The 27654-nt window shown below is 37.4% G+C and overlaps 4 protein-coding genes across 9 annotated transcripts; 2 read left to right on the top strand and 2 right to left on the bottom strand.

The window, feature by feature from the left end:
- The first annotated feature begins 22 nt into the window (after positions 1-22).
- Positions 23-1982, top strand: LOC6578145 (cryptochrome-2). Its single transcript, XM_002004026.4, has 2 exons — positions 23-809; positions 871-1982. Exons 1-2 carry the CDS (start codon positions 143-145, stop codon positions 1800-1802), a joined length of 1599 nt encoding a protein of 532 aa, XP_002004062.1. The 5' UTR covers positions 23-142; the 3' UTR covers positions 1803-1982.
- A 3467-nt stretch (positions 1983-5449) lies between these two features.
- On the top strand, positions 5450-6450 carry LOC6578144. The gene has a single exon (XM_002004025.4). The coding sequence runs from the start codon at positions 5591-5593 to the stop codon at positions 6278-6280; it is 690 nt and encodes a 229-aa protein (XP_002004061.2). The 5' UTR covers positions 5450-5590; the 3' UTR covers positions 6281-6450.
- Positions 6451-11381: 4931 nt separating this feature from the next.
- On the bottom strand, positions 11382-17043 carry LOC6578143 (odorant receptor 22c). Of its 4 annotated transcripts, none has more exons than XM_032729362.2 (6): positions 16162-17043; positions 12956-13146; positions 12714-12895; positions 12385-12486; positions 11808-11960; positions 11382-11748 (listed from the first exon to the last, which is right to left on the bottom strand). In XM_032729362.2, exons 2-6 carry the CDS (start codon positions 13125-13127, stop codon positions 11698-11700), a joined length of 660 nt encoding a protein of 219 aa, XP_032585253.1. In that variant the 5' UTR covers positions 13128-13146; positions 16162-17043; the 3' UTR covers positions 11382-11697. The 4 variants fall into 4 exon arrangements, with proteins under 4 accessions (XP_032585253.1, XP_032585252.1, XP_002004060.1 ...); XM_032729361.2 differs by having other exon boundaries at positions 16173-17042; XM_002004024.4 differs by lacking the exon at positions 16162-17043 and adding an exon at positions 13571-14755.
- A 1946-nt stretch (positions 17044-18989) lies between these two features.
- Positions 18990-27410, bottom strand: LOC6578142 (E3 ubiquitin-protein ligase Su(dx)). Of its 3 annotated transcripts, XM_044009147.1 has the most exons (8): positions 27169-27410; positions 25182-25486; positions 24976-25118; positions 22867-24908; positions 22597-22795; positions 20411-22535; positions 19975-20347; positions 18990-19922 (listed from the first exon to the last, which is right to left on the bottom strand). In XM_044009147.1, exons 2-6 carry the CDS (start codon positions 25411-25413, stop codon positions 22266-22268), a joined length of 2886 nt encoding a protein of 961 aa, XP_043865082.1. In that variant the 5' UTR covers positions 25414-25486; positions 27169-27410; the 3' UTR covers positions 18990-19922; positions 19975-20347; positions 20411-22265. The 3 variants fall into 3 exon arrangements, with proteins under 3 accessions (XP_043865082.1, XP_002004059.2, XP_043865083.1); XM_002004023.4 differs by having other exon boundaries at positions 18990-20347; XM_044009148.1 differs by having other exon boundaries at positions 18990-20336.
- Positions 27411-27654: the final 244 nt, after the last annotated feature.

Here is a 27654-nt window from a genome sequence, read left to right as displayed (position 1 = left end):
TAAAATGGCAAATTAAAGACGGTATTTCTTATAATCTGTAAAAGAGTTGTCAGTTCACAACAAAGAGGCGGTACTGTTAAAAGACAATCGTGATCCAAGGGCTTGTTGAAAACAAAGCAAACAGCCACTTAATTTAAATTCGATGGCTGTCGAGCGTCGAACACTTATCCATTGGTTTCGCAAGGGACTCCGGGTTCACGACAATCCCGCGCTGATTCAAATATTTAATAAAGCTGGAGCGTCCCCCGATAAGTTCTCTGTCCGACCCATATTTGTATTGGATCCGGGTATTCTGGATTGGATGAAAGTGGGAGCCAACCGTTGGCGATTTCTCCAACAAAGTCTCTTAGACTTAGATAAAAACTTAAAAGAACTTAATTCGCGTCTGTATATTGTTCGCGGCAAACCAGTTGATATATTTCCGAATTTATTCGACCGCTGGAATGTAGAGCTACTAACTTTTGAAACGGACATTGAACCATACGCTGTGAAACGGGATAAAGCGGTCCAAGATATAGCAGCAGCTCATGGAGTAAAAGTGGATACGCATTGCTCACATACCATATACAATCCCGAGATAGTTATTGCAAAAAATTTCGGCAGGGCGCCTATAACTTACCAGAAATTTCTAAGTGTAGTTGAAAAGTTAAAGTTGCCCAAAGTTTTAGATAAGCCTCAACGACTGCCCAATGGAGTACAGCCAATCGCAGATGAACTTGAAATGGGACAGTCCGATGTGTACGAATGTCCAACGTTGGATCAGTTGGTCAAACGACCCCAGGAACTGGGCATTAACAAGTTTCCAGGCGGTAAGATAATCAAATATATGTTCACAGATCCTTAATTATACATAAAACTCTAAATTAACAGGTGAAAGAGAGGCGCTGCGTCGTTTAGATACATCTCTTAGTGACGAACATTGGGTCGCTAGCTTCGAGAAGCCGAATACGGCACCAAATTCGCTGGAGCCAAGCACTACGGTCCTGAGTCCGTATTTGAAATTCGGCTGCCTCAGTGCCCGATTAGTACACCAACGGCTACATGAGATACTAAAGCGGCACCCAAAGCACTCAAAGCCTCCGGTTTCACTGGTGGGTCAATTGCTGTGGCGAGAATTTTATTATACGGCTGCTGCGGTCGAGCCAAATTTCGATCGAATGCTGGGTAACGTTTATTGTCTGCAAATACCCTGGCAAGAGCGACCCGATCATCTGGATGCATGGGCTCATGGACGAACTGGGTATCCTTTTATTGATGCTATTATGAGGCAGCTGCGTCAAGAGGGCTGGATCCATCATTTGGCGCGTCATGCAGTGGCGTGTTTCTTGACGCGTGGCGATTTGTGGATTAGCTGGGAGGAGGGTCAACGCGTATTTGAGGAGTTGCTACTTGACCATGATTGGGCATTAAATGCTGGCAATTGGATGTGGCTCTCAGCGTCTGCATTCTTTCATCAATATTTTCGTGTTTACAGTCCCGTTGCTTTCGGAAAGAAGACTGATCGCACCGGCGCCTACATAAGGAAATATGTTCCTGAACTGGCTAAGTACCCAGCAGGTTGTATTTATGAGCCATGGAAAGCAACTCTTGCGGATCAGCGTGAGTTTGGATGTGTGCTGGGGATAGACTATCCGCATCGAATTGTCAATCATGACATCGTTCACAAGGAAAACATAAAACGCATGAGCGCCGCCTACAAAATAAATCGTGAAGTGCGCACGGGCAAACAGGAAGATGAAATAGACTACGATTCGTCGATGTCGCTGACTACTAGACAACGTAATGCAAGCTTCGAAACTTAGAGATCGACTGCAAAACGAAAGCGTTAAATTGAATTTCGGTCATAAATGATTAGGAATTTATTGAATGCAATTATCTAAACTTTTATAATTTGAAATTTGTAGTGTATTAATTATTGCCATTGTCGCTATATTTATATAAATATTTATATTTATATATGAATGTATATTCAATCTAGTTAATTTATATAGTATTTTTCCCTTCTCATTATGTAAAAACAATTGGAATAGTTATTTTAGTGTTATTTAAATAACAATAATGAAATAGGGTGTGAATTATAAAATTTTACCAAAATATAATAATGAATGTACAAGGTATCAATTAAATAGTTTTTGATATGGGGCTTACATATAAGCATTTATATTTTATAAATGTAAAAATGTCAAAAATAAAGGAAAAATGGGTTCAGGATATAAAAAACCACGTGAGAAAGTTTAGTCGATACTGCTCGACACCGAGAGCCCTTAAAGTCTTCGAGCCACTAATATTTAAATAATTAGCTTCTTTTATGCTTACAGAATAAAGAAACACGCACACACACGAGTATGCACGCATGAGGCTGCAATCAGTGTTGCTAGTTTACCCTATTTCAGTCTAGACTCTAGATATATCTTAATTGAAAGTGGTCTAGTCTATAGCGAATAAATCCATTGATAATGAGTAGGGAGAACTAAGTGTTGCCATCTAATATAAATAATAAATATTAATGTACTGAGGCTATTTAGCATATAATTTATCAATTATCATTTAATCATTTAGCAATAATTTAGTTTTATCAAGCATACATACATATATTAGAGGGCTACATGACTTCACCCTCAACATGTGTATGAATGTCACATAGAAGCCTTTCCATATTAAGACGGATCAGTGAGTAAGATGCATTGCTCTCTAATAAATGCATATATTTATATTCTTGAGCAGTTCAATGAGGTAATTTAGCTATGAGTGCTTGATTGCCTATATGTTCTTTTGTATGCCTGAATGTCTGTCTCTTTGGCTGTCTACCTCACAATCTGTGCCTTCGCCTGTTTTCTATATGTACGCAGCAGTATTCATATGGTATTTATATTTGAGTTAAACGAAGCTAGAATGCTTGAAGCAGCAGAGAGTGTTCGCTTTGGTCACTCAAGACTCGATTGCAATGATCTCTACCTGACACCGAGCTGAAAATTTGAGAGGCACTCAGGCTTTGAGTGAAAGACGCCCTTTATAAAGGGCAGCAGCTGAAGCATTTCTTCAGTCGCTCGGCCCGGCGGGGCCAGTAGTGCAGTGCAGTGCAGTACAGTACGATACAGTGTTTTTTTTTTTTTTTTTTAGTTTTAATTTTTATACCCTGTCCGTCTGTCCGTATGTTTCAACGCGTCGATTTCCGAAGATATAAAAGCTAGAGACTTGAATTTTTTTTTTAAATGACCGTATATACAGCGCGGATGTCGAGTTTGCTTTTAAAATTCGATAAATCATCCCGTTATGTTTTTATCGAATAAAAACATTCAAGTTCAAGTCAGATGCCACTATAGCTAATTGTGAATGATTTTTAATTTTTTTTTTTTAATTTCTAAGATATCCAATATAATATGTAGATCATATGCTGAAAGTTTCATTAAATTCCGCTCAGTCAAAAATTAATAAAAATCATCAAATATTTGGCCAATTAACAAACGCACGTGAGCAGCTACAACTGCATCGTATACGTGTGCACACATACATTCAAACTTCTTCTGGAACATTCTTTGAATCACATCAGCTGTTAGTTTGGTTTAGTTTTGGTAGCTGGCGCTGCAGCAGTGAATCTGTTTGAGTTTTGCCAGCGCACCTTTCAGAAGTGAGGTGGCGTGTTGTGTTAGTTGCATGGCGCTCGATTGAGAAGTCGCGGTTCAAATCCCGTTCGGTGCAACTAATATTAAATTTTTTAATTGTTTCAAAATATTTTTATATTTTCATAAATGAGTTTTCTATTTAATTTATATTTTTAAATACATCGAAATTGAAATTTTAGCCATACTAAATGGGCATTTTTATTAGTTGGGTTCAGGGTAGTATCTAGTCGAGCACTCTCGACTAGAGTTTTCTTACTTGGTTATGGTTGATTTTTTCATTTTTATACGCATTCAAGAAAGTGAATTAGTATATTGGTTTTGTGCAATGTCCGTCTTGCTGTCTGTTTGTCCGTATGTCCGTATGAACGCAATCTATTTCGGCGCTAAAATCTTCCCGATCCACCCATTAGGGGCGTGGCAAATCAGACCTGAAGATATAGTGATTTTTTAAATTCTACTATATTTTGGACACAATTGATGCCAAAATTTTGTATATATACTCGGGCTGATCACCCAAGACAAAAAGTTTTGTCGGAAATATGTCCGCCCACAGGGGGCGTGGCAAACCGCAAAAGTTTATATCTCCTAAAGTATAATACCTAGAAGCCTCAAATTTAGATACTTAAGCTACCAGTAACCTCCTCTATCGATGACCCAAAAATAATTCGAACTTTGCAGTTAGGGTACCGTTATCACGTTCTAAGAACTCACAAAAAATGAGGTGTCTACGCCCAGTAGTGGCGTAGCAAATCGGAAAAAAATGTATTTTCTACAGTATTAGAGCGAAACTTAACTATTAAATTGTTGATGTGATGTGAATGAGTATTCCGCAGTCGGTAACGCCCGACTGCAACGTTCTTACTTGTTTTTATACCCTGAACCCATTGAAAATGGGAAATCAGGGTATAATGGTTTTGTGAAAAGTATGTAATAGGCAGAAGGAATCATCGCCCCATAAAGTATACATATATATTCTTGATCAGGACGACGAGCTGAGTCGATATAGCCCTGTCCGTCCGTCCGTATGAGCAAAAGGATCTCAGAAGATATAAGAGATTTTGTCATTTACAGATTTTGGATACCACGCCCCATTCGCCCCCAATTTGTAAAAAACGCATTTCAAGTACTAGAGACTTGTGCTTTGGAATGTACACACATTTTAACCATATGATTACGCTCTGAAAGTTTGATTAAGATTGTATGTCTACAAAAGAAATTATTCAACAAATAAATTCTCATAATATTGCCCACATTGCAGCGCAGCCGCTGCTTACTGCGCAGTTAGCAGAGCGCGTGCTTATAAGTGCATGTGTATGCATGTGTACATAGAAGAAGTGCAGAATGATTAGAATATCAGCTTGGAGGGTTCAGGGTATCTCCTAGTCGAGCAGTCTCGACTGGAGCCTTCTTACTTGTTTGTTTTATTTTTTTATTACTTTTGTCGGCTGTTCTGGTGGGCTGTTGACTTCATCCAAAAGAATTAACAAAACTTGTGGAATATCAATATTATTATTATATTTTTTTGTATTGTAATAATTAAATGAAATGAAATTAAATTGCAAAATCAAAATAAATAAATTAATAAATTGGTCGCACGAGCGTGTGGAGCTAGGAATGCTCAAATTAACCTTTTCGATAAATAAAGAACCTGCTCTCCTCAGATCATCTAACCAACTAACTATCTAACTGTCTAACTGTAAAATTGAAATAAATCTTAAATAACCACCTATACATACATATATGTAAATCTTATGATACAGTGCCTTATATGTGTCATCAAAGTAGTCGATGAGTTTGATATTTGTGTTATGTGTTTTCAGATGCTAGCTGAATGGAATAGTCATACATTCATATAAGTCATTACTTTCGGCATACATAAGCTCGGATTCCTGTTTTGAAATAAAATTATAATCTTATAATTCATTGAATTCCAGTTAAAGAGTCGTGTGAAAATAATTAGATTTAAAATGTTTCGAAATCTTTGCATGCTCCGCAAAAACATCCTAGTGTCTAGAATTATTTATTCGACTTATAATTACCCAATTAGAGCCAATTTGATCACCTACTCAAGACTTCGATCGAAAGCAGCAGAGTCGGCGAACAGAAATGGCGTTTCGGTGTCAGACATCAATGTATACGACATGGCCAAAGGAGATGTGGAATTTGCGCGCAATTTTCTAACCTCGGCCCCATCGCTTAATAACGGCTCGTTCTCCGCCGTATCAATTGCAACAAGTGCTTTCAGCCCGGAACCAGCTGTCGGTGCAGGCTCGAACATAGAAATAGAAATCGAACCTGTATCTGAATCTCCAGATTCTGGTATCGGTAGTGCTAACACTACCATACTGGACAAGGACGGATTGCCCATTGTGCCAATAGAAATCGATGGTTGGAAGAGCAGTGAGGATGATGACGAAGGGCCCACCGTCCAGAGCGTTTCGCAACACATTGAAATTGGAAACGATAGCGAGTACAAAGCGGATAATATGCTGGTGGTTCCCGAGAAACGAGAGGGCAGCTTCGAATACAAGGGCATTAAGGTAAAGCTTCCGGAAACGGCTCACAAGGATATTGGCACTTATCGTTTCCGGCGCGACCCAGAGGACTTGGAGACTGTTGCGGATGATATGCGTTTGGTAAAATTTGATAAGAAATAATCCCCATGTTTTCAAGGGCCACCTGTAATTTAAGTCGCTCAAAAGATGTACTCAGAATGATTATGTCCTTGGGATACTCAAATTGTATGGAAGGCGAAAATAATGTTTTTCCTAATTAGTTGTTGAATTAAATGCGACTTTGGTATGACTCTGGTCATTGAAAGGCTTAAGTAGTTTTTGTATCGCTCTTCCTGTTTCCTGGCTGTACTTGGGTATTCGGAAAGGTCATCGCCCATGTCGGAAAATCACATGAAGTATCGTTTTGCAATGGTAATGGTCAGTAAGGCTGCATTCTGAACTTCCCTGCAGTAAAGCTAATACTTATGCCAAAAGAAAAAGATATAATTCGCAAACGAGTATCCAAGCTTGAATAAAATTACTGTCATAACCTTAACAGTCAAACAACTTAACACATAGGGACATGAAAAAGTACCATTCATTTTAATTTTTAGTACTAAGTTCATAATAGCCTTGTTGACAGTAGTTGGTTTAAAACTTAGCTAAGCATCACTGCAAATAACATTGCCGTGAATTTACACAGGGTACTGTAAAGGACCAACATGAAAGGTACTGTTATTTGACTTGTAGTATTGACAACCACCACATCTCAGTATTTCTTTATCGTGGATAAAGCAAGTTTATTTATTGTACAAAAAAAAAAAAAAAAGTCAAAAAATGCAATACCCCTCAATTGTGTAGAAGAACCAATAGTAAAATATGAATTTTTGTAATTATTAATTGCAATACTCACATTAAAAAAGTTATTCACCATTATTTGGCGTTTGTAACATATCCATATAAATTGTTCCGGAGTTTTAGCTGTAATTCTTTATAGATCTAAATAGCTACAAGCTAATATATGTAGGTAGATTTATCAACAGAACAGATATACAAATACAAATTCTCTTAACATTGACCATAGGTAGGCCAGCAAAGTTGACCCCTGTGTGACTCCTAAGGGGCATGCTTCAGTTTTCGGAGTTGCGGCAAATTCAAATTCAATTCTGTTTTGTAAAAGCTCTCGTTGCTTGTTGCGTTCTTCTGTTTTACCCTGTTGATAAGCATTGTTGGTGCATCAATTGGCGTTGGATGCCCTCGCAGAGAAGTTTTCACTGGTTCTAGTATCGTAGTGGAGCTCCAGCAAATCGGTCATGTTTATAGAACTACGATTCTTTGGCTGCTTATTAAGAAGACTAGATGATTTAATTTAAATACCTAGTTTAAAATAATAATGAGTTGGGAACTAAAATATAAGTGAAAAATAGCTTCAAAATAAAACAAGTTGAAATCCATAAAACAGGGTCACAAATTCGAAACAATCAGATCGAATAAAATTTTGACCTAGCCTTCTTAACCTAGCTAGTGATAAGAGTCTTCATATATCTAATCTTAAAGACTAAGCCATTATCGACTTTTATAATATATAATATATTATATCAAATGCCATGTTTCATTTATCATGTTTCGATTATCTGGGGCTAATGGCAAAGTGAACAATATAATATGGTGAGTAAAGCTTAAAGTGTGCGACTTATAGATATTCACTAATTCTTTATTCTTCTAAGATTTGAATGGAGTAACTTTAAATATTCCATATGCTCTTTGCTTGGAATATATGTATGTATATACCTTGAACACAGTAAAGAATAAAAAAATTTTGTTTAGATATATATATAACTTATTTTATGTGCAAATAAAGTCGCCGTACACGATACATATTCACGAAAATTAGAATATAGCCAATAAATGTATTGTATAGAATAATTATCGTGCATTTAAAAGCCTGCAGTCTGCAGGTAAAATTTGTTACTTGCGTCAAATAGTTGTCATCAATAAGTTCGCTAAACGTAGAGCAACAGCCAAACTAAACATAAATGGCAGAATCGCGATTGTGTTGCAGCAGCGCAGTCGTCGCCAATCGGGCCGTGAAATGCAGCACGGGCAGCGCCGTCGATGCAGACGGGCAAACGGCTAGAAGAAGGTGGCGTGGCAGTTGCTATAAAAAGGGCGCAATTTTTTTTTTTTTTTTTGATCTTAATGACAATGTCCTTTATACTGTTTTTATGTTGTTCTTCTGGTCTGCTCCCTTTGAATCTGTAAACCTCTGGATCTCTGCTTTAGTCCTCGGCTAATTTAGCTTCTTCGGCTTGTTTACGCTATGAAACAAATTGTATATTGCACATCTTTATTTATATTGTATGCAGAAGTGCAAGCAAGAGCCTAGAATGCTTAATGGCGTGAAAACTTTGGATGCTCTTGCGGTGGATATTATCACTAGGTTGTGAAATATATCTTAATTATAACGAACTCAGTAAAGACCTTATCAATAATAATAATTGAATTCGTTTTTTTTTTTTTTTTTTTTTTAGGTTTAGTAAATCGTATACGTAAAATATCCCTGACATACAAATACCAAATAATACCTACGATATTTGTAAGTCAACAGAAATGAGCCGGAACACATTTCAGGTTCTACAAAGACTTGACAAAGAAAATAATTGGCATTACAATTGAGACTCACTTCTGGGCTCTGGAACATTGATGAGTGCGTAGCTCTAAGGCAATGCGTCAGTGTTAGTTTTGGCTTCAACTGTGCTGATGTTCGTCTCCGGGGCCATACATCAAACCAAATTAGCAGTTTCTCTGGCAAAGCCAAAGTACGAGATGCGAAATGTGAAATGCGCATTTCGTGCGCCAAGGCACAAAAAAGATTGAGGACTGACTGACAAAGAGGCAGACCGACAGACAGACAGCTAGACAGAAGTATAGCTATGCTTATGCTTAGGTGCGCTGGGCAGTCAAATTGCTTTGCAGAATGTCCCGCCAGGGAAAGAGCGAGTAAAGACTCTCTCTCTGAGACGGAAGCTTGTGTAGAAGAGAGAGAGAGAGAGTGACAGAAGCGAGGCTCGAGCGTGTGTGTGTATATGTGCGCGCTTTGGAGTAGTTGCGTTTGATGTGTAAAGTGCGTATAATGCTTGAAAATCTCCATAAAACATGCAATAAAAGCGAAAGAACTGCGAAAAGAGCAGAGTCTTACCTTTTATATTAGTATATGGCTTTTCATAAAAGTGATACATGTATGTGCATGTGTATACATGTGTATGAGCTTGTGTACCTGTTCTCAAATGTGGATCAAATAAAATTTGGATGTCAAATGTAAGTGTGAACTGAGTTAACTTATTTGCTTTAAATTTTCGATTAGATAAAATAATGGTTTTGATTCGATTTGCTCCTAATCGATTTAAATCGAATCAACTTGAACTTTTATCGTTGAGACAGTCTCAGCACTCTTATTCTTACTGTGAAAATATCGTTCGTAGCTTGCGAATAATAATAATTAATGTACCCATCCTCAGCATGTATTCCCATACGTCACTCGTATATTTATTAGTAAACTAAAATATTCTTAAAAATTCATTTCTGAAATTTTTTTTATACCCTGAACCCATTGAAAATGGGAAATCAAATGTATGTAACAGGCAGAAGTAGGCGTGGCAGACCCCACAAAGTATATGTATTCTTGTACAGGGCGATGAGCTGAGTCGATTTAGCTCTGTCCGTCTGTCCGTCCGTCCGCGTGTCTGTCTGTCCTGAGGTCGATCTCAGAAGATATAAGAGCTAAAAACTGAAATTTGTTTCCTTTTCCGTGTGTACCACACGTATATGGAGCTTTTCTCCAAAAAACGATAACTAGTCCCGATATTGTGTTATCGATTAAAACCCTTATCGAAAACTACCTATTTTATTATATCTCCAACACCTTTAGAGCTACAGTCTCTAAACTTTAAATGTAGACATATATGTATTTTATATAATTTCGATTTTTGCTGTAATTTAACCCCCACCCCTATATCCACCTCTCACCCACATATTTGTATTGTATTTCAAATACTAGAGAGTTGTGCTTTGACATATGCACGCATTTTAATGTTGTGAACATCATTGAGATAGTCTATTGACAAGAAAAGTTATATTAACAATTAAGTTCCCATAGTAAGTCCACACTGCAATCCATGCGTGTTTATACGTGCATGCCTATGTGCTTCTTATGAAAGCAGAAAGACGCGAATAATTATTGAAATATAAATAATCTTAGAAAGGTTCAAAGGATTTCGTAGTCGAGCAGTCTCGACTATAGCTTTCTTACTTGTTTAATTTTTAATTTAATAATTTTCAAAAATAGCTGATTCGTCTACATGATCGATTAGTAGAAAAGATGGTTTATTCTATGAGTTAAAAAAAAAAAAAAAAAAAAAAAATGTGTACACTCTATCAAGATGCACAAGCGAGTGCCTTCAGCTTTTATATGTCGATTGACAAGCGAGAATACTAGGGCTTGAACGTCTTGTTGGTTTCAGAAACGATCTTTCGAGTAGGAGCTGTTTAAGAAATGAAATTTCCCCTGCCACAATGTGCATTTTAATGCACGTTAATGAAACAACTCGCATCAACAGCTATTTTCTACTGGCCGACAGCCACTCCCTTCTTATCGTTCGGTGTTGACAGCGTTCTTAATGACGTTATCTGCATACGAGGCACGGCGTATGAGCAACTCGCTGCAACTGTGGATAGCTTGAGGTGTTTTAATCTTCTCAACTTTGCGTTGAATTTAATTAAATAAATAAAGTAAATGTATGTGACCGTTGTTGTCTTCCGCAAAAGATTTATAATTACTTTTAATGTGAATTGGGCAGGGCTAACCCTTAATTCATGTTGAAAATTGCTTAAATGTCATTTCGTCCATTATGATTTCAGCTATTATTATAAATAATTGTAATAAAATCTACCAGTTTCCCAGATGTTCACCATTCAGAACTGGTAAACCAACAATATAAAATAAGATTTTAGACAATTTGCGGTCTGTTGACATCCGCTTTCTCATAATATAGCAAATAGTCTCCAGCGACGGTTTTTGTGTAGGTATCTTCATAAAAAGTCCCAGTTATGTTACTTGTCTATAAATAATATTGATATATTAGTATACTTAAATATGATATGATAAATGATAAATTAAATTTAATGATTAATTAGTTTTCAGATTAGATTGGAGAAGGCGTATAGAATAACTCAACTAACTAACTCAATACAAAGACGGTGCATGCTGAATATCCATAATGGTCGGCTTTATTTGCAGTTTGTGCAGGTGTAAGCTTAGGTGCTTTAATGCTTATATATTAATATATTCATTATATATATTCATTTATCATTGCTGAAGCGAGAAGTTTCTATTATGAGAGCTAAAGAAGGCGTTTAAAATTTCGATTCTTCATATTGACAAAACAATGCATGTAGCATTAGAATGTATGTGAGGAAACAAAATATATTATTCTAATTATGGAATATATTTCCAGTTTTAGCTCATCCTTCATTGGAGAAAACCACTCTCTGTGAAAAATGGGCATCATAGGACCATCGGCTCACAGAAACGTTTTCAATAGAGCTATATATGAGCCGGTTGTGCTAAGTATCTGCAATTAAAACATTTAAAAATCAAATATATTTGTATTAAGAGATATATAAATTGTACCGAGCTGAACGCGGGCAACGAAGGGGTAAAGAACGGCACCTGAATGGATTTTGCCCTCTGCGACCGTCGCAAGATCATTAAAATCATTTTTCTAGTCGCCACATCGCATTTATACCATTCAATGTCGTACAACGTTCCAGCCACGGCCAAACTCTATAAGAAATATGGAAATAGGTAAGCTGAGCAGCAGTTCCCTTATTCATCTTACTAAAAATAAAGTAAAGTCTTTGATACAAATTTAGGTGGCAATAGTCATCTAGAGATCTGCGTTCTTTTTAATATTTTACTTGCACCTCTGTAGATGACTTTCAGTTTTTGTAGATACTGTAAACTCTACGCTGATCTTTTCTTTTTCCTATTGAAAAAAGTTATTTTCTTTAACTTATGGGAAACAGTGGAGGACGGTATCCTTTGTCTCTGTTTATTCTAATTTTATGTAGTATGATGAATAAAGTACTAAAATCAGAAGACTAATGTTATGCAAACAGGAATGTAGCAGGATACGTATAGAATAAAAATTAATATATAATTAAATAATAAAATATATCTATATATACATATTTATTATATGAATTACACTTTCGCTGACATGATTGCTGCCGAAGCAATACAGGAAGAGTTGAGTCAGGGCTGCAACGCTGTAAAATATGTAGGTTAGGCCGCTTAACGAGGAAGTGTTCTACCAGTGGGTGAGTCCCGCGTTTACATAAAGTAAAAGAGCAAAAAGAGCAGTGATTAGATGGTAACAAGTGATTTCGCTTTAAATTTTTGCAGTTTGACATGACACAATGGTAATATGGTCAATATTGAATTTTCATTTTGTATTTTCACTTTGATAATATATTTTTATTTCAGACTGATTGTAGAGACGATTTTAGAGAGAATACATGAACTGTATGAGCTCACCAACATAATATCCAAAATAGTTGAGCAGAGGACAAAAGCAGCGGAGAGGAAGTGCATCAGCACGATAACGGTAAACTGCCTGGTGATATCTGTGCACAAGTCGATAATCGCATTATGACGCTCGACAATCCCGACGAGCTGAGTCCGTATTTGGTCGTTTTCTGAAGGCGTGTATATCTCCACTATACATTGAAAAGTATTATTTGATTGGAATCATGAGCTTACATGCAAATTTCACTTACACTCATCTAACGGAAAGAAAATGGAACGAATATCTAGTTGTATCACACGAAATATTCCGCTGATGTACAAGCAGCTGCACAGAAAGAATCCATCAACAAAGCTGAAGGTGAACACGGTGCAAGCCCCAGAAGCCGTGAGCAACAAATAGGTGAGAGGAAAGAAGGATGGCATCGTCGCAAATGCTGGTAGTCTATAATTGTAAATATTTGTTATTTTGTTGTTAATTGTAAATTTATGTATCATATGTATAATGGTTTCCAAAACGAGATGAGCAGATATAATACAGAGCTCGTAATTCGATAGAACATGTGAAATTTTAGTTGCTTTATACATATATATGTGTATTCCAAATAAAAATGTTTATTCCAAAAATTGTTAAATATGCTTATAATATTGCTTTCTGATTCAATTTCGTTAGGTAAATTTCAGCCTTCAAAAGGAGCGTTAAAGTTTTTTCCCACGAAAGTACAAAGCTAGTAAGTATTATTTACGTAAGCAATAGCTGCATGGAATGCGGTTTGGAGCAGTGGAATAGTAAAATTTTTGGGGCGTGGCAAAACAGAAATTGGATTTGGCAGCGGTTTTGTTATTTATCATATAAAATGATCACTTACATTATATTGAAGGGTAGATCCACTTGACCCGGTATTCCGTAAGCCCAGCGATAAAGGCCCATTATCAAGGGCTGAATATTGAAGGCCGTGTTGGTTATCGAGCCGGAGGAAACTAACAGCAGACTTAGACGATTCGCTATTGTGGATTTACTAACTAGCGTCTTCTGAGCCTCGTAGCTCCTGCTGCTGTACAATATAACGCGCAATCGCTCGACCAGTTCGTGCCACTCGCGATGATGGATAACGAATATGGACAATTTGAGCACAGAAACGGCTTTGGTGCTGCCGGGGCAGAACGCTTCCAACGCTCTTATCAAATTGTCCAAGTTAGCAATGCCATAGAGATTCTCGCCACAAGCACCGACCAAGATGACAAAAAAGCTAAAGGCGCAGATCAGATTCGTAGCCCAGCTGCGTTTATACATTGGCCAGATGCCCACTATTCGCCCAGAAAAACGTGGTATCTTATAGAAGCTTTGTCCAATGGCTGACTCATGACTGTTATGCATTGTTCTCTCAAATATTTATTGTCACTATATAACTAGCTATGACAGAGACTCAAATGTCAGCTAGACTCCTTTTATACGCTCATATTTAATTGTTCAACCAAGTTTCGATAAGACATTGGTAAAAGTTTTCACTTATTTTTACATACACGCCTTCTCATTAAGGCACGCTTCTTTGGCTAATTATTGTGGTAATAGCTGTTATTGAGAGCTTTCTTGTTGCCTAACAAACTATAAACAGAAGGCATTTAATTAACGCCCATTCCTTTGGATAGTTCAAGCATAATACCTACCTTACCTAAAGACTATCTACATTCATACTTTTATAACCTAAGGTGGGGCTACAGAATTTTTCGAATATCCCTGTGTTACGGAGTCAAATTTTTGATTCTGAATGGAAAATATCGTATCACAAGCAGCAGCTAGTGTTTAAGAAATGTTTTGGTTGGCCATTGAATAAGTCCCGAACATTCCATCGTTAACTTATTTACTGTTGAATAAAAGTAGAGGACAGTGCCGAGGTTTTATCTTACTTTCTCTATTTCACTAGGAGACTTTATAATACCTTCACTCTCGTTTGTCCTATTGAATAAATCTTGAGACCAATCTTAACCCTTTATATGGCACCACGTCCGATTTTGACGCGGTTTCTTTTATTAGATAAAAAAATAAAAATAAAAAATTCAACTTTTTTTTTTGAAGCTTTACTTTTTTAGACATTTATTTAAGGATAAAAGGATTGTTGCATATATGCAAATAATTGAAAATAATTGAAGTATTTCATAGTGTTATGTAAGAAGTAAAACCAAATATTTTTCAAAGTTAGTTTAATAATATTATTAATTAATTATATAACACATTTAAGTAAAAAAGTGCAGTTATTTTAATGTAAATGAAAATTTTTGAAACAATTATTTCTTTTGTTAAAGCAGAGTGCTACGCCACATTTTTCGCACATTATCTGTGAAAAACCAGTGCAGTTTGGATATTTGCATCTGTTTCTGTTGTCAGTCCACGTTGGCCAATGCCCAACCTGATCTTGACGCACCATTTGATTTGGTACATGTTGAGTTGGACCTCTCTGCTTTTTTTTCTGCAATTCATTTTCAAAAGAATACCTTCGCTTTCCAGTTTTAGATTTTGTGTCTACCTTTCTCAAAACCTCAGCGATGTCTAGCCGAAACTCTGATGAGCTTAAAAGTTTTTTTTGTCGATGCATTTTCTTTTTGCACTCGTTTATACAACAACCAAGCGTTGCTGACTGTCAAGTCCAACAGGTGATAAAAAACCCGGACTTGCCAATGCTCCTTATCCAAATTTTATACCTTCCCATTATGCTATCTATGAGATCAACGCCACCCATATATCTATTATATTCTGCTATTTCAAATGGACGGTCAATATGAATATAATTCTTTTGGACTTTATTGTAACGTCGGGCTGTGTCTTTGGGACTTATTCCAGCGTAATTGGATGCCAAAGTAACAATTTTGTTATCCACCCATGAAGTTTGGGAAATGTCCACTCCACCGTAGTCGGCAACATATTCTACTGATGTACCTCGTGATTTTTATACCCTGAACCCATTTTCAATGGGAAACACATAAAACATGTAATATAAACAGAAATACTCTATGTTGCATATATACAACAAAATAAATTCTGCACAATATAACTTCGAATAGTTGTTTGATGTATATCTGCAACATACCGATTTTTCGAATCTACACACAATACACAACAAGGAACATGAAAACTTGATAACCCACGCATTTGAAACATATTTACTTTTGTTTTTCTTAAGTTTTTCGTAAAGAAATATCTATATTTTATAATATATCTATATTTATAAATAACATATGTTTTACAAAACATCTAGAAGAGTGCCCAAAGCAAATTATATATAAAATTGGTATGTTTCAGATGTACAACAAAAAGCCACATTCGATTTTTTCGATTTGCATTGCGAAAAAATATATTTTAAAGGGTATGTTTCAGATATGCAACACGGCCATATAAAGGGTTCATATTTTTAAGGAAACATGGGACCCAACTACAACTAAAAAATCTAGTAGCACAACCCACCTGAAACTTACCGCTTGCTGTTAAATGTTCAGAACGGGACGTGGCACCGTACGCATATCCATTAATCCAACACATAAGCATAAACAGACGAACACATGTGCGATAATAAAATGCAGTTAGCGATTCGAGAGGGCAACTACTACTGATGTTTGTCCTGTTCTCTGCTGTCCGTCCTCCCGCCAAGGGTTCAGCTACCTGAAAAGAGTCAAGCCGCATGAGCTAACAACAAAAGAAGAGCACGAACAGCTAAAGCAGCAACAACAATAAACGTGGCAATGTGTTGCACATTTGGAAGCAACATTTGCCCAAACAAGGCCAACGCAGGCGAAGGCAACAAGCTGCAGGACAGGCAACACAAGTCCTGTAGGACGAGCAAGAACGCAATTGAAAATTCCACAGTTTGCATAAATCAGCGGAAAAACGCACAAACCAGCCGAGCGAGCAAACACGGTCACAAGCACGCTGTAAACATGGTCAACGCAGTCAGCCACAAAGCTGAAGCTCCTCTCACACGTTTAGAGCAAATATAATTTACTGATGTTGATGCTGATGAAGCGATTGGCGATCAGACAGCACCTCGTGACTGCAAATAGAAAATAGAAAAGATCAGATAGCGCTCGTAATAGTTGCATGTACATATATTAATAATGTAACAAAAATATTCCTAAATATTGCGAATTCACATCTTGCCCAATTATTATTATATTTCCAATCAATGTAAACTACTCTTACTATTGCAATGAAATGTAATGGTTCTCTCAAGACTACAGGACTCGCTGATAGTTCATCGCAGCCGTAAGTCTTTGAGTAGAATTTGAAAACAAATACACTTGTTATATTCTGAACCCATTGAAAATGGGAAATCAGCGTATAATGCTTTTGTGAAAAAGTATGTAACGGGCAGAAGGAGTCATCGCAGATCAGCACGACGAGCTGAGTCGATATAGCCCCGTCCGTCCGTCCGTCCGTCCGTATGAGCAAAAGGATCTCAGAAGATATAAGAGCTAGAGAGCTGATATTTGGCACACATACTCGTGTATACCATACGCAGTACGAGTTTGCTTTATTTTTCCGATAGCTCATCCAATAACTTTTTTATCGAGAATAATCGAAAAATTGATTTGTTTTTTTCAGCCTAATTTGAACACTTTTAGACCTGGAGTCCTCAAATTTGGTTTGTATATAAAGTTAATGGATACAAAGATTTTGTAATTTACAGATTTTGGATACCACGCCCCCTTCGCCCCTGATTTGTAAATTTTGCATTTCAAGTACTAGAGACTTGTGCTTTGGAATGTACACACATTTTCGCCATATGATTATGCTCTAAACGTTTTATTATAATTGTATGTCTACAAAAGAAATTATTCAACAAATAAATTCTCATAATATTGCTCACACTGCAGCGCAGCCCAAGCGCAGTCGCTGCTTACTGGGCAGTTAGCAGAGCGCGTTGTTATCAGTGCTGCCAACTTTTCCGGGCAAGAAAATGCTAAATTAACCTTTCAAACCTGCTAGAAAAGGCTAGATCAAATTCAAGAATAGCCAGAAATATAGCCATTTCACTTTTCATACCCTAAACCCATTGAAAATGCCAAATCAGGGTATAAAAGTATATATATTCTTTACCAGGGCGACGAGTTGAGTCGAATTGGGACGGTCTGGATCAGTGCTGCCGTTTTGGCTTATTTTCGGCCTGATCTGGCTTATTTTTAAGTGCGATTGCGGAAAAAATTTGGAAATCGCGGATAGCGGAAAATCTGGCCTATTTATGAATCGAATCAGCTAATACATATTTTGGTTAATATCTGATATTAGTTACCGATTAATAGACAAACTAACAAGCTGGCAACTATTAAAGGCTAACATCACAAGTTCTGCAATACTTTCATCTCTAACATATAGTGGTTAGATAGATTTGCTGTTGTGCTTCGCATACATTCGTTACCTTGGTGGAATGACGAAGTTGAAGGGTCTTTAGCCAAGTCAATTTATTAAAATATTAAATAAGAAATAGGATGAACATTGATACGTTAAACTCAATATCAACCATAAGGTAAAGGTCTAAAGAATTACAGCCTCATTAAAACAGAAAATAATATTTTAAAAAATTTACATCCGAATTAAGCCGAGATAACAGATGATGTTTTGATTACAGAGTTTTTCTAAATTGTCTCAAATCGATCGAAACTAAGGAATATTTAAATTATGAGACCGAAGATCTGTAGACTATCTATTGGCAGATTTATCATCAATGTAAATATTTAAAATGAATAATGTTAAATTTTCTATTATTTTCGTTTTGTTTTTCACGAGTATGAAATGTTTGTTAGAATATTTGTACGTGTATCTAAAAAAAAAAAAAAAAAAACAATTCTAAAATATTAGCTTATTTTTCAGCTAATTGTTTCTGGGATTTAGCTTATTTTTGCTTATTTTTTGTCCTGGTTCAGCTATTTTTTCTCGGGAAAAACGGCAACACTGGTCTGGATGCATGTGTATGTATGTGTGCATAGAAGAAGTGCAGAATGATTAGAGTATCAGCTTACAGGGTTCAGGGCATCTCCTAGTCGAGCAGTCTCGACTGGAGCCTTCTCACTTGTTTTAATATAAGCGTGCACAGTAATGCACAAACTTGACCAACGTCTCAAACTATTTTAATGAATTTGTGGAAATTTGAACCCGAACTTCAGTTTTAAGAATCAAAAATTCGAATTCATATTAACAAGGAAAACTAGGAGATCCCTTGCACTCTGGAAAACATGCTTAAGTATTCTACGATTATTTTATGCACACATGCATACACATGTTCATACCACTTTAGTCTGTCATATGTCATAGTGATATATCATGCAATTTTATTCATTACCATTTTACATTAGATATACTTAAACAGGCAACAAGCAAGAAAATTATGTTTGCTAAATCCGTATGTTCCACGTAGCATTATTATATATTTAATGGCGGTCTTGCGTTGCCTAGTGTTGGGGTATGCTTAGAAAATTCAATTTGCTGTCGTAGCTGTTTTAGTTGAAGTTGAGTGTTTCGAATGTCAGATAAAGTGGGCGCCAAGGGCCATTTGAACCAGTTGAAATGGTTTCCAAAAATATTATGTAATTGGAGATTGAAATTTCCTAATTTACTTTGAAGCTCTTTGGACGTTCGCTCAGATAGCTCTTGAGCTTTAATACAATGAAGTAGCCGTTGTTTGTTAAAGTCTTCCAATATATGACCATATGCTTGGTAACTGCTAAGCTCCTGGCTCAATCGGTTTTTTAATTCTTCCCGCTGTTTCTCGCTCCGCCATATTTGAAGGCACAGTCGGCCCATGTTCAGTTCATGATTCGCACTTTTCTGAAGCAAAGCATTTAACTTTTCTCGTGCTCCATTTAGCTGAGCTTGTATTTCGGCTTCAAATCGCAACTTGTGGTCCAACTGTTGGCTGATTGAATGATTTGCTTGGGCTTGTTCTAATAGCTGACTCTCTATATCCATAAGTTCCTGCTTCAGCCGCATGTCCGTTTCATCAGATAGCTCATTTTTATTAAAGGCTATGAGTTCCTTTTCTTGCAAATCGAAAGATTCATCTGGTTGTGGTGCAAAGTCCAAGAGAAAATCAAACATCAATAGAACATTTTGGAATGATGCACTGGGCACCAACATCCAAGATTTATTCACTTTATATGGATATTTCAGCTGACGCATAGCCAGGACCGATTGCTCTATTTGATTGTCCCTGTCGAAGGGTTTTAGCCGAATACCTGTGAATCTTAACAAATGACTCAGAATATGCATGAAGTCGTTTAAGCTCACTTTTTGGAGGCCTGGTTTTATCATCGTTTGAAAGTCCTTTAAACTCCGTAGATACGATACGATGCGAGTCTCCATTTGCATCAAAATCTCCTTGGTAAAATCTAGCTTACGTCCAGATGGACGGCCACATTCCTTCGGATGGGAGTAAGGACTGAGAAAATCCGTCGATTTTGATGCAGATCTTGTTTGCAACTGCTTCGACACAAGGTGCAGCGGAGACTGTTTTAACTCCTTTGTAGATCGTGGTTGCATACAAATACCTTTCGATGCGGAGCCAACAGCATTGAGCGATTTAGATGGGCAGTTTGCGACTTCTTTGAAATGCAGCGGCGATTTTAGGAGTTCCTCAATTCGGCGCGGTTCTGTGAAACATCTTTATTTCGATCATGCAATACAATCTATCATCTAAAAGTGTGATATATTAATAGTGACGTACTCAAAATGTTTACGGGGGCTTCTCAGTTGTTGCAGGGCGTTCTTCTCTGGAGCGTCATTTGACGATTGGGAATGTTTAAAATCCATTTCACTTATTAATTAATTTGTCTCCTTTTTAATTTGATGCGCAGTCTAACCAGCGTTGCCACTTCTTGTAATATGAAATCGATTACATTTGAATATTATCGAAAAACTGGCAAGAGGATCGATTTGGCGGGTAGATTTAATCTCTAACCAACCAGTTTTTTTCCGATTAAAAGTTTTAATTTTTCGACAGTGTAATTTCTGTGACTACTTTACACTGAGTTGTCTGATTGTTTTTTAGTTTAGAGTACAATAGTATTTCTCCTTTATTTAAATGATTGAGTGATGCTAACAATAAATTTTCGTTTGAATGTTTTACATGAGGGAGCTGAAAATTTGCGCTAATATTACTACCAGTACTGCGACTATTACTACTGCTACTATACGTTAATAGCCACTTTACTTTAGCTGTAACTGACAAATATTCATATTTTTGTCAACAAAAACGTTCCCCTTTGAAGCCAAACAAGTATTCAAAAAACTGGAAACTATCATATTACTAATGTAGCTCAGATAGATAGATATGTAATGTATCTCAGCACGTGAAGGCGCCCGTGCACCGCTGTCTGGTGGAAATCAGAAAATATATTAACATATTTCAGTGAAGCTTTTAGACATAAATAGATACAGTATATGTTCCTTATACGCTGAACTGAGTCCTTTTTGCACTGTCTGTCAGTCCGTGTGCGTGTAAATGCATGTGTTATTTCTTTTGTATACAGAAAAGTGGAGATTCATTAGAACATCAGTTTTTCTGGGGATTCAGGGGCGAGTCGAACAGTCCCGACTACAGAATTCTTATCTAAATTTAGAGTTATTTTAGATATGAGATTGGTTGCTGATTCGCATATCACTAAATAATTTTGCATTTATTTTATATAATACAGTACATGTTGCATTAAACTAATTTAATATTATATATAATGCGTTCATATATAATCATATAATTTATAAACTTTATGCGCCTTTTTCACATAACTTTTTCTCACAAACCAGCGCATCAACATTTGAATGCTGATCTTTCGTAGTTCTTAATTCACATCGCCTTCAGTTTTGGTAACAACAATTATTGCTATTTTATGTATTTAGATTAAAGTATGTCGTTACAATTTATGAAATATAACATTTTTTCTACGTTAAGAGTACTAGTGATATTTTGTTCTCTTAACTTTAGACTTTCTCTGTGCTGGTATATGATAAATAATTGCTTTACAGTTAAAACCCTTCAAGTGTGCAGCACTTCATAATATTAAACTGATGGCCAAATAAATACTTGTTTCATTTATGACAACAGCATTTAAAATATTTACAACTTTATATAAAACTATAAAAGAACATAAAACTTTACATACCGCGTTTATTACTCAACTTGCTAGTTATATATTTTGTTTTATTATATATTTGTGGACCGTTTGAATGACTAACAAGTTTAAAATTTCGTTTCTCTAAAAACTCTCTATAATGCTCATTCTTTTTTGTGGTAGCCGCATCGGTATGTGTATGAATGTTTTTTTATTAATAATGAATAAAGCATATGGCCAAAACTTAACATGGAGTGCAAAGATTGAGCCAAATAACTATGCAAAATACGCTTGAATAGGATGCATTTCACAAAAAGAAAATCTGAACATAGTGCCTACATTATAGTTATACATACGTATATGCATATAGGTATTTCATAATAACAGTAACTATTAACATAGCGGACGACAAAGGGACGCTCAATTAGAATTAAACATTAATCAACAAACTGACCACAAATCGACTACCACTCATTCCTGGCAGAAGCCCTCAGTCTCCTCAATGGCAAAGGTCAATTTTTCCACCAGTTGATCGTAGCTTTTATAAGGTGGCAAATCCAGGCGGTTGAAGCAAGTATGCGAGCGTGGTAACCAGGTTTCTTTGCCCACCTTTTCGATGCAAAACCGCTGCGGACCATTCGAGCCCATCAGCTCCGCAAAGCCACCGACTGGAACGCGACATGTGCCCGTTACAAACTGCAAAAGACGGGCGCGCTTCTCATTGTCCCTTTCACGTACAAACTAAAGGAAATAAAACATTATTATATATACAACTGAAATCTGATAAGTTAAGTAATCTCACCTGCCAAAACCAGACCACTTGTTTGGAATTTCGATTATAATGTCTGTATATTGTGTTGCGTTGCCAGTCTTCAACATCCACGTCCTGCATACCGCATAGTATAAGTTCCAGCTCGCGTTCGTCAAAGTACTTTAGCCACTCGAGAGGCACAACTTCGTTAAAGCCCTCAAGAAACGTCTTGGTCTGCTGTTCAATACCACTATAAAAATTTAATGGATATAATAAAGTGCACAAAATTTTAAGAAAATCTAAATTGGATCAAATATTTACCGGGTCATACGCCACTCGGTCATAAGTGTTATGTACTCCTCCTTATTCTCCTCTGTAACTCGCTCCTTCTCGCCATTTTCTTTTAGTTCGTGGTGAATTATTTGACCTAGAACTTCAAAGTCCACGCTGAACCACAGCTCAAGACCACATTCGTCAATATTATTGTCTCGCACCCAAATGAGCGAGTTATAGAATTCGGGATCAATGGTCTCAATGTCCTTGATGGTCAGCTTTTTGTTTAGCATTCGCTTGTAGAAGGGCATTGTGAAGCCACTGTAGATGAATCGTCCATGATACAATGCCATGGCAATGAAACGTCCAATAAACTTGAAGTACTGCAAGTGGTCCGGATTCACATAGGATGCAGGATTAATTTGTAGACTATAGTTATTCTTGTTTGCGTACTCGAACAAACAGTACATGGGATTTAACACCTCGTGCGACAGCAGAAAGAACCACTCGCGTGATACGCCGCCATAGTCCAGGCCCTCTTCACCACGGAAGATAATGTACAGCCGGCGACGTAGTTCATAGGCGGGTAAGCGCATAATTTGATGATATGAGTCTTCGAATAGCGTCTGCCGTGTAACAGTGATCTTGATATGCGAGGGCAAGGCATTGCTCTGGCAGAGATACCGGAACTGGGATAGCTTCCAGCGGAAGCTGCGCTCGTAAGCACGCGGAACACCATAGACGCCTTTGGCACCCTTTGGCGCACCTGGACGGGGATCCTCGAAAGTCGTCCGCCGCGTATTGTGATCAACAAAAAATCGCTCGCCAGCCGCCGTGTAGCGTATTTCCCAACCTGGCGGAAGTGGACCCTCATTGATTAGGCTGACCTCCTGTCCCTGGGTACGTGGATCCTCCCATTGGGTAGTGCGGTTCTTGTGATTCACAAAGTAGACTCTATTGTCAGATTGCACTTTTTTTTCCCAGCCATCCGGCAGGGGACCCAGCGCATCTTCGTCATCTTGAGTCACCTGCGCTGTCACAGCCGTAGGTTGTTGCTGCTGCTGAGAGTAGAGGAACCGCTGATTACCCTGCGCTACCACATGAGCGCGCTGGCCCTGCCAGTGCTGGAAGTGCATTAAGCGTTCGCTGTTCGGCCGTTGCCATGTAGTCTTCCGCGTATTGTGGTCCACGTAATAAACCCGACCCCGCACATCCTTTCTTATTTCCCAGCCGGGCGGCAGCGGCGTCGGCTTTTCCCAGTACGTGGAGCGTGTGTTGTGATCAACGTAATATCGCCGTCCGTACTGATCCAATCGTATTTCCCAGCCAGCAGGTAACAGCTCATCTTCCGCCGGCTGCGTTTGCAGTTGCGTATCTGCACCATTGCTCACAGGTAGTCCAGCGCCGCATACGGCTTGATCCGGCGCGCCACCTAGCATGTAGTTTGCCTGACCTCCATTTTCAATCGACCCGTTTACGTAAAGTGGACTCTGAGTAACTGGACGCTGCTGCACCGGTACAGGTGCCGGTGGTTGCTGTGGGTACGGCGCTGTTTGTGGCACAGCTGCTGCTGCGGTGCCATTACTCATTCGCAGTGGTTGCTGAGGTTGTGCCACCTGCTGTTGTTGCTGTTGCTCCCATATTGGCGGTGCAGCTGAGCGTCGCTGTTCCTGGGTCACACCATTGGATAGTGGTGAGCGGGTAGCCGCCGGCGGCTCCGCATTATTGGAGCGAAGACGCATGCGAGCGCGCACACCTCCATAAATCATACAGCTGCGGCCCGCTGCTGCAGCATCGCTCACCACAGGATTAATCGCCTGGACGGCAGTGCCATTTTGCTGCAACTGGCCCACCTTGCTCATGTCTAGTTTAAGGCCATTAAGAATCGCCACCAGCTCTCCACTTTTAGTTTGTCGATTGTCGGATTTGGAGGTGACAAAAAGATCTATTGTCAGTTCGAGGTACTCGCAGCGCCCGTTATAGTGGTGCAATATGTGGCCTAGTTGAATGACACGCTCTCCCAGCATTGCATCTTTGCGAAAGCTCGAATGGTCCAGAACCTTGAAGTGCAGCGTTGAATTGGGCGTGATCTAAGCAAATCGAACATTAATAATATCAATTAGTTAGGGGATAAACCATATATTGTAAGTTACTTACTAGCACTGTAAACTCCTCATTCCATTTGGGCAGATAGCTGTTCTTTACTAAATCTGTCTTACGCTTGCTCTTGCTGTCTATTAACAGCTCCACGTAGGGATTCGGTTTGAGAAAACCATTATTACGCAGCGAGGCCTCCTCAACTGTAAAATCAAATCACAGAATATCCAAAAAGTTGTATGATTTCGAACTTCCTGTATACTCACTTGTCACGCTTAATTGATAATATCCTTGATTACTGCTCCCAGTACCGTTGCTTCCACCACCTGTATTCGCAGTCCCACTCGCACCAGCTCCTGCCACTGCTGCTGTAGATGCAGATGTTCCTGGTAGGTTTGGATTACTGCCGGCGATGTTAGTTACAGTTTGTGTAGCGTCGAGACTGTCGTTGCCAGCACGAGAAGCTGCACCTGCTGCCTGACCATTTCCATCAGCCATTTAAATGCTGCTCCTAGCTGCTTGCTAGTCTTTACGCCTATTAATCCTGCCCAGCTGCTCCTTGCTGTTTGGACTGTTGGGAAATCAAGAAAAATTTTATATCTGATAGCTACAGCTAAGAATTAAATCTTCACAAGGATTTTAAAGATATAATTAAATTTTTTCAAGACTGACAAAACTATAACAAACAGACACCACATCTTAGTCGATTAAGTCGATTATTAGTTTAATGCGACCTATTTACAATAGACTCAGAGTTATGTATTATAAATTGATTAGATTTTGCTCTGTTTTATAGCTTTATTATTATTATTTTTCGTATGCCGATACCTTGTTAAATCAAAAAAGCTTTATTATTCAGAAACTTTTTGTTTCAATCTGTTCGAAGCTACAAAAAAAAAAAAAAAAAAAAGAACGACTCTAAGACTCTTAGAAACAAAGAGAACTTATAGCTACTTTTACTGATTAGTACTATATATTCATCTTAGTTGACATATATATAAGCATACATACAAATATATACATGCACATATCAACGACATGCAGACTATATTCTCACGATTTTCAAGCCATAGGTGTACATATGGGAGTTTATAGAATAATTTTGATAGCACGCACTTTATGAGTACAACCACCACCACTTGCCACTTGTCTGAATGAGTTGTATAATCGTGACAATGAGTCACAAACGAAAAGTACGCAGGTAGTACAATCCACAATATATACAAATTTGATCTATGCATACGTATTTATTACTTTTGTATCATTAATAACAAAGCACTCTACTTTTTTGTATTATTGTAGTCAATATTCTCTATAATGGGTTACTTATTGTTTGGCAATTGTTTAAAATATTAAGTAATAAACTATATAACTAATTATTCCTTTGCTTATTTTTATTTAATAGGTGAACAAGTGGTATGACCACAAATGACAATTTTATGGAATGCAAGATCAATAAATTGCTTATTTTCTAATGTGAAATAGAGTGCAAAAACAATTAGCAATCAGTATATAGAAAGGCCGAAATAAAAAGTTACTGTTGTTATCGTGTAAGTATGTATGCACTTGTTAGTGCATGTGTGGGTGTGCTTGGTGTATTTTTTATTAATGTGTGCGAGTGTGTGTGTTTGTATAAATACTGATATGAAGAGGGCAAGCCAAGATTATGGGCAAAAGGAAACTTCAATAGCTATGTAATCAACGAAGCGAGACAACAGCTGCGTGAACCATATGCACAAGCGGTAATATTGTGAATATATACATACATATGTATTTATATTTGTATAAATCTATTAAAGGGATATGCGAAATAAATAAGAATGCATTTAATATATATGTACATATATACGTATTCAAACACAAACACAAAGGTTAGTTGTGGGCTGAGATTACTATGGGGTATGCATTGACACACCTGGTTTACCTATGATACACCCTCACACAGCAAACCAATCACCAGTACTAATGTACACGCTTACGCATGTAATGCACAACAATTCTACATGCATATATAACCGTTTACTGCTATGTGTGTGTTTGTGCATATACATATGTATGGGTATGTGTGCCACTGTTTGTTTGTAAATGAGGCAAAGGTCGCGGTAAGGCGGAAACTTAATTCCTGCGTCAAGCCCTTTTCTTGGAAAAATTAACAAAAAATAATAAGACGCATTTTTCAATGCACACAAGTGATTTTCCAATTATGTGTCTCACCTATTTCAATAACTCTGAAACTCGAAATATTTCGCTTACCTCCTGATCTTGTTTTCTTACAATTTATGCACTATCAGCCAAAATATTTATTTATATACGATTTTACAAGAAACGAACAATAATTCGCGACAATGTGAAATAATTTATAAAATGTGGGAAGCACTTCATAGCATAATACAGCTTAACATTTTGTATTTTATTGTTGGTGTTACTTAAATTACAGAATCAATGCATTGGCAAAAAAATTAGTTTTCGTTTCGATTGAGAGCTACCAGCTGTGGGATATATACAAATACTAAAATTAGGTATACTGAAATACCAATGCAGTGAGCAGTATATTTTTGTAAGGTGAAACACAGAAACTGTTATTTCCTTTATTAAATGCAACAAAGCGTTACACATGCCTTTAGAATTATGGGTTTTGCTAAAATTATTGTCTTAAGACAAATATTTATTTTTGTATACACAAAACAAACTTCCACGTAAAAATATAGGTATTTTTTAGGATATTTTCTGTTTTTAGTA

Source organism: Drosophila mojavensis, unplaced genomic scaffold (assembly GCF_018153725.1).
Source record: "Drosophila mojavensis isolate 15081-1352.22 unplaced genomic scaffold, ASM1815372v1 contig_49, whole genome shotgun sequence".
Taxonomy (NCBI): domain Eukaryota; kingdom Metazoa; phylum Arthropoda; class Insecta; order Diptera; family Drosophilidae; genus Drosophila; species Drosophila mojavensis.
This window is presented reverse-complemented; position numbering and strand designations above follow the sequence as displayed.